The sequence below is a fragment of the Macaca nemestrina genome, chromosome 9 (genome assembly GCF_043159975.1).
Source record: "Macaca nemestrina isolate mMacNem1 chromosome 9, mMacNem.hap1, whole genome shotgun sequence".
Lineage (NCBI taxonomy): Eukaryota > Metazoa > Chordata > Mammalia > Primates > Cercopithecidae > Macaca > Macaca nemestrina.
The window spans coordinates 35,828,076-35,846,220 of NC_092133.1; the positions used below are offsets into that span (position 1 = coordinate 35,828,076).

An 18,145-nucleotide genomic window follows, 5' to 3' on the forward strand; every position below is an offset into this window, starting at 1 on the left:
TTAATTATCTCATTTAGGCCTCACACACCTCGGTACTGGTAAATGCCACTGTACAATTGAGGAAACTGAGGCACAAAGAGGTTACCTGACTTGCCCAAGGCCACGCAGCTTGTAAGTCCCAGGATTCAAACCCAGGAGTCTGACTCCAGATCCATCCTCTTAATCAAGATGCTCTACAGCTTTCCTCAACCCTGTGTCCTCACTGCCTCTTGGAGAGCCTAGCTTGCAGTGCTTGCTCAGTGTCTCATGATTTGGGGGCTGTGCCCTTGTGGCAGCAGATCAAGGTGGTTTCCCACCCCTGATGCTTGCATTTTCTCAGGCTCAGATCTCAGGATCTCAGGCCTGTGGGGCTGTAACATCTCTGTGGAAGTCCCAGGCCACAGTGTCCCGAGATAAGGGACACTGTGAGGGATGTAGGGCCCTGTGTCCCTGTGGGGCCAGGCTGAATATGCAGTGGGCTCCTCCAGAAGGCAGCCTTCTTTCGGGTCTGCTTTGGATGAAGCTCTGTGGTTCAGACTTGAGCAGTCATCATCCTGGACCTCCCAGCCTCCTGGAGGCCGGTAACTGCCTGGCTATGAGGACCACCTTCCTTGTGCTCCACTCCCCACCCTGACACATATACACTGGCTTTCCCCTGAGCCACGACATTACCGTTATTGGTTGTTGAGCCCAAGCCAGGATCCAGCCCCTAGACTGCCCCTGATGTTGAGTCCTGCAGTTGCATGAATGGGAGGGGAAGAGGTTAGGGCTCATGCCAGGGGCAGGGGCAGGCAGTGCTGTCTGGCTGGCAGCCAGCCTCATGCAGCCAAGAAACAATGAGCCACAGCCCTGAGTGGTGTTTTATGGGTTTTCATCTCATCTTGCCACCAAGTGAGGCCTGAGAGATAGTAATTATCCCTACACAAATATCAGGGCATGATTATGCAGCTGGATTTACTGCCCTCTCTCCAGCCAAGCCAAGATTGGATTAGGACACAATTAATTGATGGGCTGATCAACTCTTTAATGTGGGACAAGGTCAGAAAGGGAGCAGTGTCAAGGGATGCCTGCAGAAGGGGTGAGTCCCCAGGAAGTCTCCCAGAGGCTGGGAAGCTGGAGCAAGGAGAACTGTGGAAGTGTGGGCTCAGCAAGCAGATGCCAGAGGAAGGGGACAGACCATCCCCTATTCACCAAGCACAGAGCACCTGCTGTGGCAGCCACCAGGTGTCTCTGAAGCAGCAGCCCCTCCCACGCTCTTAGAGTGCTGCATTGTGAATCCCAGAGCCCTGGTTCCCTGCCCAGGCTGCACATTAGGGTCACCTGGGGAGCTTTCAACAATCCCAGCTAAGCGGCACTCCAGTTAATCCCATCAGAATCTCTAGGAGTGGGATGCAGTCACCAGATGGTAAAGACCTCCAGGCAATTCCCCATACACCAAGATGGAAGGCCACTACCTCAGAATCATGCTAGTTTCATGCTCAGCCTCACAACAATCCTACTCATTTATTAATGCATTCATCCATTGGACAAATATTTACTGAGCACTTACTATTCTAGGGACTGAGGATGCCTCAGTGAATAAAACACAAAAATCCTGCCCTCATGAAGTTTACACTCTATCCTCAACACAGCCTTGCGTTTCTCTGGGTATCTGAGTCCCCTCTCCCAATCCCCTGCCTGTACTCAAAGCTCCTTGAAGGCAAAACCTTGTATCGTTCATGTTGTGGCCCCCTTCGGCCCCAGTCAGACATTACACATCCTAAGAGCTAAGTTAAAATTTGATAAATAAATCCCAGGAAGAACAGACAGGCGTGAGCTGTTGGGCCTGAGAGAGGGTTTGCCAACTGAGGGAAGTCAAGAAAGGCAGGCACAGTGGAGGCGCCAGAAAGGCCCTGAGTTCCTGAGATCGAGGCCATAAGTGTGCACTGGGAGAGGCCAGAGCCAGCCCCCGGGGTGGGGGTAAGGCAACAGTGCCCAGCAGCCTCAGTGCTGGCCACCTTCTATGGGTTTCAGGGATGTCTGTGGGTTTGAGTTAATTTTTCAGTTGAGTGATCCCATTGATTCATCGGCAATGGGCAGGGTGTGGAGCAGGGACATTGTGCTGTGTCAGCACTTCCTTGGGCCCAGCTGGCATGGCACTCAGCCATTGCCACCCTGCCCACTCTCCAGGGGCCCCCAACCAGCCCAGGCATGCCCATGGCATTTGGCTGTGCCCCTGGCATGTGCCAGGATGTTGGAGCAACCTGTGGAAGCATGGTCCCTCTCTCCTCCCTTGGCCAGCCTTTGGGATGGTAGCATTGGAGTTCCTGGAAGAGGGCGAGCACCCTGCATTCCAACAACATCCTGGGGGAGTCATTCTGTACAAACCTGGGGTCTGCCCCTTAGTTACTGTGTGACCTTGGACAGGTTACTTGACCTCTCTCAGCCTCAACTCCCTCGTCTAAAATCACGCCAACTTCTTAAGCTCAATTCCCGCCAGTGGCTCCATATCCAAAGCCCTTCCCATCACCTCCAGCACCCCTCCTATGTGACCCAGGTTGCCTTTCTGATCTTCTTTCCTCCACTGTTCCTCTTACTCACTGCCTTCCCACCTGAGGCCTTCGTACTTGCTGTTCCCTCTATCTGAAACGCTTTTCCCACTGATGTTCTCCAGGCTCACTCCTTCATTCAGGCCCCTCCTCCAGTGAGATCTTTCCTGAGCCCCTTATCTAAAATTGTAGCCCCATTACCCTCTGTGCACTTAACTGGCTTTATTTTCCTTCACAGTACTGACCACTATCTGAAAATAAGCGATTTTTTGTTTGTTGTCCATCTCTCCTACCAGGGTCTTAGTTCCATGGGAGTGTCTTGTTCACTGCTATAGTCCAGATCCAAAGGAGTGCCTGTCACTTAGTAAGCATTAAATACATATTTTTGAATGAACACCTGAGATAGTGGATGAAAGCACTTATTACAGTGCCCAGGACTTAATAAGCACTCCACACAATAGCTGTTTTAGTCCTGTGGCTCTGAAGAAAGCCAGAGCCACTCAAAGTGTCATGGGCAGAGGTCCACAGGCCTTTCTCCTGGCCTGTGGGAAGGAGAGACCGTGGGAGCAAAGAGAAAAGGACCGCAGTATAACACCATGCAGATGAGGGGCCCAGTGGGCCTGGGTCAAGGGCTGAGAATTGGCAAGTGGGTAAGGGAAAGGAGAAGGAGGAAGACTGACCACCATCCCAGGACAGCCTGGGCCAGGAAACCAGCTTATGGCTTCACCAGCCTGGAAAAATACAAGCCACTGAGTAGCATCTCAGGCAACACTACTCAGGGAAACCAGGTAGGAGAGTGTGTAGGATGCAGGGGGACAAGAGGCAGGTGCCGATACCTCACCTCCATATCCAGGAACCTAGGATGTTCTGCAGCTCCTGGTCAGAGCCCATCCCCTGGGGGATCACACACTAGCTCACCCCTGCTGCTTCAATGAATAGCCCTGAGCACTCCCACCCACATGGGCTGGCCTGGGGTAACGAACAGAAGCATGGGTAGCAAATGGCTCAGTGTGAACTGTGAGCCCCTACAGGATTTTCATGTATTTTCATGCATTCAGTTCCACAAAATGATGATTGAAGATCTGCTATGTGTGGGGTACTGCTCAAATAATTTATGTGTCTCCCTCCTTCCTACATAAACAGCATGCCCAACTCATGGTTCCACTCTTTGCTCTTTTCATTTAACAATGCAGTTTGGATTTGATTTCATGGCAGTACACAGACAGCTTTCTCATTCTTTTTATGGTTGTATAGTACTCCACTGTGCCATTAATTTAATTGGTCTTCTATTGATGAAAGATTACTTGCAGTCAGGTTTTGCCTTTCGCCCTTACAAAGCATGCTACCAAATGAGTAAGTTTGTACCACATGCCATTTCCCACAATTGCAGGCATGTTTGTGAGTTCGTAGAAATAGAATTACTGCCTCAAATGAATATACATGTGTAGTTTTCATAGCCACTGCCAAATTGTCCTTCCTAGGGCCACTGCTCAGGACGTTCCCATCAACCAAATATGCAAGCAAGCCCTTTCCAACACCCCCAACACAATATTTCATCTATTTTTACAGTATTTGCTAATCTGACAGGGAAAAAATGATATCTAAGTACAGTTTTAATTTTCATTTTTGTTAAAATGAAGGAGACTGAGAAGATTTTTATATATTTGGATCTCTTGTCTGCTCATAGCCTCTGCCTATTTTTGTATTGATTATTGGTCTTTTCCTTATTGAGTTGTAACAGCTCTTTATAAATTAGGGAATTAGCCCTTTGTCTATAGAACAAGTTGAAGATACTTTTCCCTTGTTTGTCTTTTTTTTCTTTTGTCTTTGCTCTTGGTGGATGTTGTAATGTGGAACATTTTCATTTTTATGGACTTGGATTTATCACTTTTTTGTGGGGGGGGCTCTATGTCATACTTAAAGAGGCCTTCAGCAGAGGTTCTTGTAACTTCTTAGAGAGGAGAAGGAGCGTCAGTCACCTCGATAAAGAGAAGGGTGTTTGGATGGGTGGTACTTCCAGCCTCTTCTGCCTTCACAGCAGAGGAGCTGACTGATCTTGAGAGAAGCACCCCTGGTCGGGCAGCTCCTCCACCTAGTCCCAGTTCCAACTGTACCCAGATATTTTGCACCTCACTACTCCAAGTGTGACGCATGGGCCATAAGCATGGCAATCAGCCAGGCGCTCTTAAAAATGCAGACTCTTAGGCCCCACCACAGACCTCCGAAACCAGAATCTGAATTTAATCTCCAGGAGCTTCCTGAACCCAGCAAAGTCTGAGATGTATGGCCCTATGGCTCCACCCTCTTTTCCTAGGATTCTCTAGGTCCTAAAATGGATTCTAGGGTCTCCTGATCCCCCAGCCAGATTTTACTTGGATGCAAAGTCCTCATTTGCAGCTCTCCCAGCATGGGCCAAAGCAGCACAATACGGAACATGGGACCCCAGAGGCCATTCCCATGGTCCTAACAAGGACCCTTGGGAGCTGGGACTGCCTCCCATGAGTGACCCAGCTCTTTAATAACATGAGAGGGGGCTCTGCAACAGACAGACCACCTCACAACAGCTGTGCAACCTTAGGCAAATGACCTAACCCTCTGAGCCCCAGTTTCTCTCTGTGAAATGAAGACTCCACCTTCCTGGCACTGCTTCGGAGAGCACTGAAGGAGCTGATGTGGGCAAAGTGCCTGGCGGGAGCTGATCAGGTTTCCCTCTTCACCTTGGGATGGGGGAAGGAAGGCTGGGGTCAGCATTTACATCAGGGACCCAGCACAGCCTGGGCTCCTCTTTGAAAATGTCCTTTGACTGAATGTGTTCTTTCTTCCCCTGGAGCCATCACTGTCTTGCTGGTTTTCCATTGACTAAGTCTTATAAAGCCTTTTATACTTAACATCACAGTTGCCTCCTGAGTTGAGGATCTGCTGTGGTCATGTGCTGTGATTTCCTGGATGATGGTGGTGATGGTGATGGTGTTGTTACTATTTATTTAACTTACCATGTGCCAGGTATTGTTCTCAGCACTTTACGTACATTATCTAATTTAACCCTCACAACAACCTGATGAATAGGTGGCCATTCTCATTCCATTTTACAGATCAGAAAAACACAAGTTCATGAGTTGCCCAAGATCCACCTAGAGGGAGCGATGTTGCCGGCTACCTCCCCAGCCCTGCTGTTTGCCTGATGAATGAGGTTGGAGGCTGAGGCCTCTGTCTTGCCACAAAAACCTGTGCACCCTTCTCTCTACCACCAATACCAGACCATGAGACAGACCATCTCCCAGGTGGGGAAAGCCCCCTGGGGAGGAGGCATTCCAATCCAGTGATCCTTAGGGAGAATCCTTTATGACACAACCTCATGCTCCCAGTGGCTCCAGGTGCCCTCTTTTTTTTTTTTTTTTTTTTTTTTTTGAGACGGAGTCTCGCTCTGCCACCCACGCTGGAGTGCAGTGGCTGGATCTCAGCTCACTGCAAGCTCCGCCTCCCGGGTTCACGCCATTCTCCTGCCTCAGCCTCCCGAGTAGTTGGGACTACAGGCGCCCGCCACCGCGCCCGGCTAGTTTTTTGTATTTTTTTAGTAGAGACGGGGTTTCACCGTGTTAGCCAGGATGGTCTCGATCTCCTGACCTCGTGATCCGCCCGTCTCGGCCTCCCAAAGTGCTGGGATTACAGGCTTGAGCCACCGCGCCCGGCCTCCAGGTGCCCTCTTATTCCCCTTTTCTAGTCTTCTGATGCCTCCTTCTCTGTCCCAAATGTGGTTTCTCCCCGGGACTCAAGCGACCCTGTTTATGGCCTGGCCTTTCCCTTCTCCCTAGCTCCAGACTCACTACTCTGTAAAGAGTCATGCCTCATAGCCAGTGACCTCTTGGCCACCCTGTGGTCACTTTAAATCAAAACTGTCTGAAGCCAGGCTCCTGCTCACCGCCAGCGAGCTCAGCATCCCTGCTTGGGTCACTGTTTCCACATTTTGGACAGCTCCCTCACTCTGCCGGCCACACTCAGCCAACCCCTCCTGCACCGGTGCTTCCTCCCCATCCTGATCAAGCCTGAGCTCCTACAAAAGTGGCCACTCGTTGCATTTTCTCCCTCACTAGCACATTCACCCTTCACTCCCCTGCCAACTTAATCTTCCAGAAACACTGTTTTCCCCTGACTTTCCCCATATCAGAAGCCACCAATGGCCCCTTTGCCTTCAGTACTGGGTCTCCCCCACCCTGTCATGCTTCTCCTCCTCCACCTGCACAAACCCCCCTCCCCAGGCAAACTCAATGTCCCCTCTGTGCCTTTTTCTTGCCATCCTGCCTAAACTGTAGAGTGCAGTGCTGTTACTCTGACCCTTCAGTCTCAGTTCAGGTGCCTCCTCCCTTATGAAGCCCTCCCTGATCACAGCGACCTCTTCCATCCTGATTTCAACGCATCTCCCGACATACTGTGCAATTCTGCCCTGCTGGGCTCTGCCAGCTATGGAATCTTAGGAAAGTCCCCTTCTCTCTCATGCCCCAGGCACTTCATGTGTAAAGGGGTCATGAAAATAGTACCCACCTTGAGGGGTTGTGGTGAGGGTTAATGAGTGAATATATGTGAATTTCCTGGCACCTGGCAAGTGCTATAGACATGGCAGTATCATTCATTTCATGACTGTCTCCTGGTATCTCCTTTACCTGTCCCTGATGGTGTGGGTGGACTCTAAAAGCCCCTAGTCAGGGACAAAGGCATACTTCCCCTGGCCTCCCACGGCATCTGGTGTAGCACCTGGCCCCCTGCAGGGCATGGTGGGCACCTGAGCCTCACCCACAGACCCCTCCCTCTGGCCTCCTGGCAGCAAATGGTGGTTCTACTGGACTCTGAGACCTTCAAGGCTCCTTTAATGCCAAGATGCCAGAATCGGGGTGGAAATGGGAATCCCCAGACTTGCCTCTCATGGGGGCTGTGACTCAAGGGCCCCCTGCCCTGCCCCAGATGCCCTCCTGTTTCTCCCAGGCCTCTACCTTCTCCGTGTCTTTCCCCAGGGGACTCAAGAGAATACCTCTCTCCTGCTCCTCTTCCTCACCTCACCTCTTCCCAAACAGCTGCCCCCACCCTCTTATGAGGGACCCCAGGGCAGAGTGCAGTTCTTGTGCAGCTACAAGGAGCCAGAAGGCAGGACTGCATGCTGACATGGGCCAGGGGCCAGTGCTGGGTGTTTATTGCCTGTGCCATCGACCCGCACAGCTCGCTGTTTATCTGTCTTCCTGACACACCTAATTACCCAGGTTGCAGCTGCCAGAGCGTTTGCTCTTCCTAAATCACAGGCTCCCATCTCTCCTGTCGCCCAGGCCTCCAGGCCTCTGCCTGCAGAAGGGCTGCCATTGATTTTGCCGTTCCCATTTATGATCTACAAGGCTCTGCATGGCTGTTGCACATTTTACCTTAATTAGTTTATTCTTCTGGGCACCCCTGTTGAGCTCAGGAGCCAGGAGGCTGAAGAGTGGGAGAGGCCAACAGCACAGGCGCCCTAACACCTCTGGCTGAAAAGCTCTGAGCCTGACCAGACATCAGCACCTTAGGACAGCAACTTGCTAAGGACAGCACCAGTTACACAGGGCGCTACGAGGTGGTCTACAAAAAGGGGTTCCATGGCCAAGGAACATTTGGGAAAGGCTGGGTTAAATAAAATTAAACAGGTAATTCATTGCAGGAGTTCTTGACATTCTAATAGATCAATGTCCAGGGGGAATCTCCAAGAGGTGGGTGAGTGTGCCGTCTTTCCCAAGCTCACATGATCACAGAGTCCTTTCTCCAGGCTCCTCATAGAGACCAGAGTCCCACAAAGCACACTTTGGGAAATTCTGCCTGAGGTGGACAGGAGGAACTGGAGGTGAGAAGTCAAACAGAGGGGGACAGAGTCACCCTAGACCTAGTTTCTCCTCTAGATAGCTAAGGCGGGAACTTGGGAGCTTGAGAAATTTCTCTCACTGAATCCAGAGGTGTCCATCAGAGCTCTGCAGAACCCCAGCTGCCACACCCATTTTCTCCCCGACTCCATGCCGGCCCAGGCTTCAGTGGGGTGTGACCCAGGCATCTCAGGGATGATGCTAGCTGGAGGTACAGCATCTAAAGGGGCCCTGGTTGGGCAGAGATGGGCAAGGGCTGCTTGCTGATGGTGAGGGCTGGAGACCCGGAAGCCTGCAGGGGCTATCTGCAGAGGCTCCCAGGCATCTGGAAGCAGTAGCAAGCCTGCCACTGCCTCCAGGACAGCCATGATGATGGTGGCCTAAGTCCAAGTCCCTTCTCGAGAGCCCTGAATTCCAGAACCCTCTGAACACTTCAAGTCCATTTTTTAAGTTTTGTGGGAAATTCAATTGATAGCAAAACCTGTCCTGGGCTAATCTGAGCTATTTATAGGCTTTATTTATCCCACTTAGGGTGAATATTCATATAATTCACTGCAGAAATATTAATGTGTTTAATTACAGGGTGCTGCCTCCATCCCTGCTGGGGGTGTTATGTAATAAACGGTGTGTACACTGTGTTACCTTTCCAAAATCTGAAGGAAAAATATGTAAATTCCTGCACACATTTGACTCCCAGGAATTTTGAGGAGGGGCTGTGGACCTGGGGTCTCAGAGCTGCCCCTGAACTCTCTCCATGTGCGTTTCTCATGTAATTCCCACAACGATGCTGGGAGGGAGGCAGAGCTGTTATCCACAACTTTTAGATGAAGAAACCAAGACCTCGGGCCTCACAGCTAACGAGCCTCAGATGTGGAACGCGACTCCGGTCTACTGGGTCGGGGCCCTGTGGTTTTGTCCCGGTAATCCGCAACCCAGTTTCCCCCACGTGCATCCAGGCCACAGCAGCTCTGTGCAGGTCCCTTCTGGGCTCCACAGAAATGGGCCTGTGCTGAAGTCTCCATCTGCAAGCCCTGCAGGCCTCCTGGGTCTGCCTCCACTCAGCGGAAGGGACTTCTCCTCCTCCCTGGGTCAGGCTTCTCTGGAGAGAAGGCAGGAGAGAGGGTGCCGGTTCCCTGCTGTCGGGTGAGGACCCTTTGGGCCAACTCCAGACCCCACCGATGATGCTTCTGCTCCTGTGGGTCCTGCAGTCTCAGGGGGTCGCAGCATGAGGACCCCTCAGAGACCAAACCTTTTGTTCTCTCCTGGGTGGAGCCACCTGAGGGGTCGAGGGTCACTTACACACTCCCCTCACCTATGCATACTCCCACAAGTACTCACGCTCATCTGCTCACTTCCACACACACACTCGCCTGTTCTCGCACACTCTATGCTCACACTCACCTCACTCGTGCCCACACTCATCCTCACTCTCACTCACCCCCTCACTCTCACCCCCTTCTCACACTCACTCACCCCCTCACACTCTCACCCCCTCTCACACTCACCCCCCCACACTCACTCTCACTCACCTCCCCTCACACTCACTCTCACTCACCCCCTCTCACACTCTCAACCCCCCACACTCACTCTCAACCCCCTCACACTCTCACTCACCCCCCTCTCACACTCTCAGTCACCCCCCTCACACTCACTCTCAACCCCCTCACACACCCCCCCCACACTCACTCTCACTCACCCCCCTCACACTCTCACTCCCCTCTCACACTCACTCACCCCCTCACACTCACTCTCAACCCCCTCTCACACTCACTCCCCCACACTCACTCTCACCCCCTCTCCCACTCTCACCGCCCCTCACACTCACTCTCAACCCCCTCACACTCACCCCCCCACATTCACTCTCACCCCCTCACACACTCACTCCCCTCTCACACTCACTCACCCCCCTCACACTCTCACTCCCCTCTCACATTCACTCACCCCCTCACACTCACTCTCAACCCCCTCTCACACTCCCCCACACTCACTCTCACCCCCCTCCCACTCTCACCCCCTCTCACACTCACTCCCCCACACTCACTCTCACCCCCTCACACTCTCACTCACCCCCTCACACTCTCACCCCCTCACACTCACCCCCCACACTCACTCTCACTCACCCCCTCACACTCACTCTCACTCACCCCCTCTCACACTCACTCTCAACCCCCTCACACACTCACCCCCCACACTCACTCACCCCCCCCACACTCCCTCTCACTCACCCCCTCTCACACTCACTCTCAGCCCCCTCACACACTCACCCTCCACATTCACTCTCACCCTCACCCCCCACATTCACTCTCGCCCACCCCCCTCTCACACCCCCACACTCACTCTCACTCACCCCCTCTCACACCCACCCCCACACTCACTCTCACCCACCCCCTCTCACACTCACCCCCCACATTCACTCTCACTCACCCCTCTCACACTTACCCCCCACATTCACTCTCACCCACCCCCCTCTCACACTCACCCCCCACACTCACTCTCACCCACCCCCCTCTCACACTCGCCCCCCAAACTCACTCTCACTCACCCTTCTCTCACACTCACTCCCACACTCACTCTCACCTCCCCTCACACCCCCCACACTCACTCTCATCCCCCTCTCACACCCACCCCCACACTCACTCTCACACACCCCCTCTCACACTCACCCCCCCAAACTCACTCTCACACACCCCCTCTCACACTCACCCCCCCAAACTCACTCTCACCCACCCCCCTCTCACACTCAACCCCCACACTCACTCTCACTCATCCCCCCACACTCACTCTCACCCCCCCCTCACGCTCACTCACCCCCCCACTCACTCTCATCCCCCCACACTCTCACCCCCCTCTCACGCTCACTCACCCCCCACACTCACTCTCACTCACCCCCCCACACTCACTCTTGCCCCCCTCACACTCACTCCCCCACACTCACTCTTGCCCCCCTCACACTCACTCTCACCCACCCCCCTCTCATGCTCACTCTCACTCACCCCCTCATGCTCACCCCCTCACACTCACTCTCACTCATCCCCCCACACTCACTCTCACCCCCCACACTCACTCTCGCCCCCCTCACACTCACTGTCCCCCTCACCCACCTCCCTCTCATGTTCACACTCACTCCCCTCTCAGGCTCACTCACCCCCTCACACTCTCACTCATCCCCCCACACTCACTCTCACCCCCCCACACTCACTCTCACCCCCTCACACTCACTCTCACTCATCCCCACTCTCATGCTCACTCTGACTCATGCCCACACTCACTCTTACTCATGCCCACATTCTCAACTCACTCATGCCCACTCTCTCACACTCACTCGTCCTTGCCCACTCTTATTCTCTGACACACTCTTACTCTTGTGTACTCACCACACACACTCACACACCCACTCATGCTGACACACACTCATGCTCAGCCATTGTCTCACTCTCACACCTACACACTCATTCTCATGCTCACTCTTTTTCTCACACACTTACTTTCACAAACTCGTACCATTTTTTTTTTTTTTTTTGAGGCAGGGTATTGTTCTGTCACCCAGGCTGGAGTGCAGTGGCGCAGTCACAGCTCATTGCAGCCTCCACCTCCTGGGCTCAGGTGATCCTCCTGCTTCAGCCTCCTGAGTAGCTGGGACTACAGGCATGTGCCACCACACCTGGCTAATTTTTTTGGGGGGTGGTTTGTAGAGATGGGGTCTTGCTATGTTGCTTGACTGGTCTAGTACTCCTGGGCTCAAGTGATCTGCCCGCCTCGGCCTCCCACAGTACTGGGATTATTGGCACGAGCCACCGTGACCAGCCCACTCACACACTCTTACTGTCACTCACGCTGGCTCTTACTCCTGCACATTCTCACTCATTCACACATCCACACACACAATTCACTCTCACAATGCTCACTCTCGCTCATGCTCACACTCACACACTTCCCACCCTCACACACACCCACTCACAGAATCACTGGTTTTCATCGAACCCCTGCAGTGCAGGGCTGATGTCTCTAAAGAACCTTGGAAAGTAGTTCATCTATAACATGAGAAAAATCATTTCTGTCGAAAAATAGCTACCACTTTGGTGGGGGGACTATCTCAAACCTTTAGTGTGCATCATCTCATTTATTCCTCACAGTAAACTTTCTGTAACTACTATCATCCCCGCTCCCAAGTAGGAAAACCGAGGCTCAGAGATACTGGGCAGCGTGCCTCAAGTCTGGAGCCTAGAAGTGGAATCCAAGCAGAACCAACGCTGGGGCTCCAGATCATTTCCATCACCCCGAGCTCTTGGTGCCCCTGCGCCATGCTGTCTCTCCTCAGTCTAAGCCTGCTGCCTTCTCCCTGGTCCAGACAGTCAAGTTCAGGGTTCTGTCCCCAAGCCCACTCTTCCTCAAGCTCACCTTCCCCGATTCCTTCAGCTGCTCCTCTCCCTGTGTTTCCTCTCCAGCCCAGGGGATAGAACGAGGCCCCCCCTAAACTATGAATACTCGGGGTCTTGCATTAACAAGAAATTAACTAAGGGTGATGGTGGAGGAGAGAGCTCTGCCTTTCAAGTGGTCACTTGAATGGGCTTGCGGCCTCAGCCACCAGCAGTTATTCCCACATCCCCAGAACAAGGCTTCTTAGTCACGAACGAGCTCCAGAGGGCCATAGACCTGAAATGACGTATGGCATATTGTGTGGTGCAAACCTTCGACTCCCTGAGCTGAAGGTCCTTCACCTCCCTCCAGTTCTCAAAGGGGCCAGTAATCCAAAAGAGGTGAAAACCACTGCCTTCTGGGGCTCCCCAGTCCTGGGACCAGGGGCCTCCCAGGGCTGCCCAAACTCATCACACCCCAGGCAGAACAACCCCTCACTTCTCACCCCGTCAGAGCTCAACTTCCAGCCCCTTCCTCGGGGAGGACTGAGACCTACTCATGAACCAGAACCATTTCTTCTGAGACCCAAATCAGGTAGGTCCTGCGATCCAGTAGAGAACGTAGGGACAGCACCTGGAGAAAAAGTCATCTTGGGTTGAGTTTGGATATTACGGTATTGCAGTCCCAGGAGCTCCTTGATGCTGTTGCAGGAGAACGGGGCAGGGCATGAAATCCAGCTGCTGAGAGTCATCTCGGTCACACTGCAGCAGTGGCACTTCTTCCCTAGTTCCTGAGGCCTGGGCCAGCCATCTTCATGAGGCTCAGAGTCTCTTCCCTCAACTGGAAACATCTGAGTGCTCCCCAAACACAGAGGAGTCTCACCTGCTTGAGGTCCTCCTTGCCGCAGATGACCCATCCTCCTCCCGTCCCAAGAACCTTGTGGCAGGTGCCATGAGACATACCCAGAGATCAGAACCGAGACCCTGATCCACTGTCCACCAGCCCTCCCTTTCCTCCTCTCCCCAGGGGTGGCCACATACACCGACAAGTTGTTCAAGTTCCGCAATAACCGGTGGGAAGACATTCTGAGTGATGAGGTCAACGTGGCCCGTGGGGTGGCCAGCCTCTTTGCCGGACGTTCTGTGGCCTGTGTGGACAGAAAGGTGAGTACAGGGGTGCATGGGGGACCTGGGGAGAAGCCATGTGAGAGCCAGGAGAGGAGCCACTGTGTAGACATCCCCTGACAGAGTGGCAGCTCCCACGGTGTCTTGGATAGATTGGGTGCTAAATACCAACAACTAAGACTTGCAGAATGCATTGTTTTGTACCTTTCACATCCTGTCTCCCATGCAGCCCTCCCAGAAACCAGTGAGGAAGCCAGCCAAGGGATCATTGTGTCCTCAGGACGCTTGTGGGGATGGAAGCCTAGCTTGGAGCAGTGACTTGCATGGGAGCCCAAAGCAGTTGAGTGGTGTGGCTAGGACATAAATCCACCTCTTCTAGCTGTAAATCCTGCCTGCATTCATTCACTCAACGAACATTTACTAAGTGCCTCCTGTGTGCCAGGCACTGAGCTGTGGGGCCCTTCGTAAATATTTACGGAGTAAATGAAGGCCCAATGGAGGGGTTCCTAGGTAGGTGAGGGGAGGGTTGCCTCAATATACAAGTACTTTAGTTCATCAATAGCTCCTCCAACGTTTTCATGCCCTGTAAGTGCACCCTACACAGAGGTGCCCCACCCAAACTGGACGGGGAGGAAAGATGGAGTGGGAAGGGGCATGAGCCGCTGCAGCCATCTGCCCAAGGAGGGGGCAGCCGCCCACCCAGGCTTGGGTCCCAGCAGGCCTCGCCAGAGCCAGCAGCTTGCTGCAAAGGTGATTTATCCCTCCTGTCACCTGCTCCCCTGCCGCCCACCTCCTTGGCTTTGTAAACAGTCATCACTAAATCAGGGGCCCAGCTGCTGCCCGGCTGCCACAGGAGAGTCTATGGCCCCCATTCTGGGGGCGGGGGCAAGAGGCTTGGCTCACTTTGGAATTGAGATGGCACTGAGGGGATTGGGGATTCAGTGTGAATCTTTACAGCAGGGGCCTCCAGGCCTTGGGAGAAGGCAGGTGCCAGGTATAAATATTTATTTCTTAACAAGCTGGTGCTGGGAAGAGAAGCCAAGCTGGGCTGTGAAGCCACATTTAGCCTGACCTGAATCTGTGCCACCTGGACTCCTGCCTGGAGGGAGGGGATGGGGAGGCAGCTCTGTGAACAGCCCCAGAGTGTGGGGTGGAGCTGGGGGGTGCCAGACTTGGTCACGGTTAGGGGCCTCTTCCCAGCCTCCTCCTGGTTTCCCATCTCACCCGTTCAGGACCAAGGCTTTTGACACTCAGCTAACGTGGGCAACTTCTCAGAGAACTGGAGGGAGAGGCATGCAGGTTAATCACAAAGAGATGCACTCTGTCCTAACAAGGTCATCTGCACACCCACGCATTTAACCACAGGACAAAGGCACTATGTGAAATGCAAAAAAAAATAAAAATAAATTTAAAAAAATGGCCTGGCATGGCAGCACAGGAGGCAGGAGTCCAGAAGCTTGCTCACACCCTGCTCAGCCCCTGACTTCAGTCTCCCAGGCCTCAGAGAACTAGAAAGAAGCCCTACAGTCAATCTGCCAGCAGAGGAGGGTTGCTCTCTGAGTCCAGCCACGGCCTCGGCCATCCCTGGGGCCTGAGGACTGCCAGGGGAGGAATGGAGAGAGGCCAAGGGCAGCCTGGAAGTTGAGAGAGGGTAATGCAGCACGGTGCAGGAAAACACAAGAGCAAGGACAACAGTAACAGCCAACACCTCTTACACTAGGGACATGCCATGCCTTGTGCTGCACGCTTTACCTCCCTCATCCTACTGAGTCCTCATAAGACACCAACAAGGTAGATGCCATCACTATCCCATTTGACAGATATGGAAACTCGGGCTTTGAGCAATTAGGCAACTTGACCTTGATCACACATGAAGCAACAGGCAAAGCCAGGAATTGAACCTTGCCTGCCTGAAAATGAAGATGCCTTTTAACCCTCAGCCGCCCTGCCCCTGGGTGAAATGATAGCAGACACAAGTTTCTAACTTTATTACAGCCCTCACCCTAGTCATCCTTCCTTAGCCCCATAGCCCCTACCTGGGGCAGGCCTTTTAATCTAGCTACCTGGTCAGTGGTTCTCAGTGTAGCCTCTGGGCCAGCGGCAGCAGCATTGCTAGAAATGCACATTCTCAGGCCCTGCCCCACTCCACCCTCCAGACAGACTGAATCAGAAACTCCAGGGGTGGGGCCAGCAATCTGGGGTTCAGCTAGCCCTTCAGGTGACTCTGATGCATGCTCAAGTATGAGACCTTTTGCTCCATAAATGCCTCAGCCCCGCCCCCACTCCACCACGTGCTGTTCTCTCCCCTTCCACCCCTCACTCGTTCTCTGCTCCAAACCCGGAACATCCGCTTGTCCTTTCTCGCCAGCTGCCTCATCACTCACCCACCTTTCTGGATCCAGCTCAAAACTGATCTCTTACAAGAACGTCCTCTGATCAATAATGATTATGCCTCATGTTTATATAGCATTTTTATCTTTTCAAAGACTTTTCACATACGTTGTCTCATTTAATCTTCTCAACAACCCTGCCAGGAAGCAGGGGGAATATGATCCCCATTTAACATCTGAGGAGATGCAGCCTGGAGGCAGCCAGGGATTTACCCAAGGACAACGAGCAGTTAGAGGCAGGCTCTAGACTAGGACCCGGGCTAATGGCCCTGGATCAGGGTTCTCAAAATGTGGTTCCCAGACCAGCAGTGTCAGCATCATCTGGGAACTTGTTAGAAATGCAGATTCTCATGGCTCACCCCAGACCTGTTGGTCAGAAACTCAGGGGATGGGGCCAGATGTTAAAAAAAAAAAAAATCTGTGTTTTAACGAGCCCCCCAGGTGATTCTGATGTAGGCTAAAGTGTGGGAACCACTGCATTGGCCCCAAAGCTGCAGAAACATCTTCCTTCCCTTGGAATCATCTCACCCTCCCAGAATTACCGTGGTCAAGTTCACATGTGATTTTCTGCAGTCTTCTACAACCGTAACACATCTGTGTTTGTCAGTTTATCCCCCTGATAAATCAAAGTAAGGAACTAGGCATAACTGAATTTTGTAAATATCCTAATTTCTGGCAGAGTGAATTTCAGTCCACTGAACTTATTGCTCATTTGTTGATGAGACTGCTGCCAGCTGGTAGGGTTGGGAACGGTTTGTGATGGTGCACTTTCCTCTTTGGCCCCTTCATTCACTCTTCATCCAGTCATTCTGCACAGCCTCGGATGGCTGAGAACTTCTCAAAGTTCTCCCCTAATCAAGAAACCTTGTTAGGCCAGGTGTGGTGGCTCAAACCCTTAACCAGCACTTTGGGCATCCAAATCAGGAGGATAGATTGAGACACCAGGAGTTCAAGACCAGCCTCAACAACATAGGGAGACTCTGTCTCTACAACAAACAAACAAAAAAAAAATTAGCTGGGTGTGGTGGTGCATACCTACAGTCCCAGCTACTTGTGAGGCTGGAGTGGGAGGATCGCTTGAGCCTAGTCGAGGCTGCAGCGAGCCTGAGTGACAAAGGGAGACCTTGTCAAAAAAAAAAAAATAGGCTGTACTGTAAAGCAGTGCATCTCAAACTCAGTTTTGCACAGGAATCACATGGCAGTCTTGCTACAATGCAGATTCTGATTCAGCAGATCTTACAGGGGGCGGGGGGGTTTGCTGAGGGTCTACACTTCAAACATGATCCCAGAGGTCACCAGTGCTACTGGTGTAGGGACCACTTTGAGTAGCAAGATTTGTAAAGCACAGATTTCTAGGTAGCAGCATAAAGACTCAGATAACCAAAAGAGAAGGAGCAGAGCAATCTGTAGGGAACAAATTTACCACCTTCTCCAGCTTCACCCCTTGACACTCTCTGCCTTGCATTTTATATTCCAGCAACATTGAACTAACTGCTGTAGTTTCTCTACATACATCCTTCTCTTTCTCATCTCTACTTGGAAGGTTCTTTTCCCTCCAATTCACCTGAATGAGACTCCTTTAAGGAAAGCTTTTGGGAACTTCCCATGGTTAGGTGCCCTTCCCCTGGGTTAGGAGCTCCTCTTCTGGGCACCCAGGAAATCCTGTCCATGCTCTCTGCCATATGCTTGTATCATTGTTGATACATCTGTGTCACCCAGGAGACTCTTAACAGGAAACTCTAAGCTCCCTCCTTGGCCTCACCCACCAGTTAGACAGACTCATGTGGCTCTTCATCAGCTTCCTCAAAGAAAATGATCCCTTCAAAGATTGGCCAAGTACGGTGGTTTACGCCTGTAATTCCAGCACTTTGGGAGGCCCAGGGGGGTGGTTCACTTGA

General features: G+C 52.5%; 1 protein-coding gene across 3 annotated transcripts in view; it reads left to right on the forward strand.

The window, feature by feature from the left end:
* The window catches only part of LOC105478434 (cartilage acidic protein 1), a 165,243-nt gene that overhangs the window by 94,085 nt on the left and 53,013 nt on the right, over positions 1-18,145 (forward strand). For all 3 annotated transcript variants that reach the window (XM_011735721.2, XM_011735723.2, XM_011735722.3), the window contains exon 4: positions 13,760-13,896. In XM_011735721.2, the coding sequence (XP_011734023.2) occupies positions 13,760-13,896 (137 nt within the window). The remainder of the gene's footprint in view (positions 1-13,759; positions 13,897-18,145) is intronic.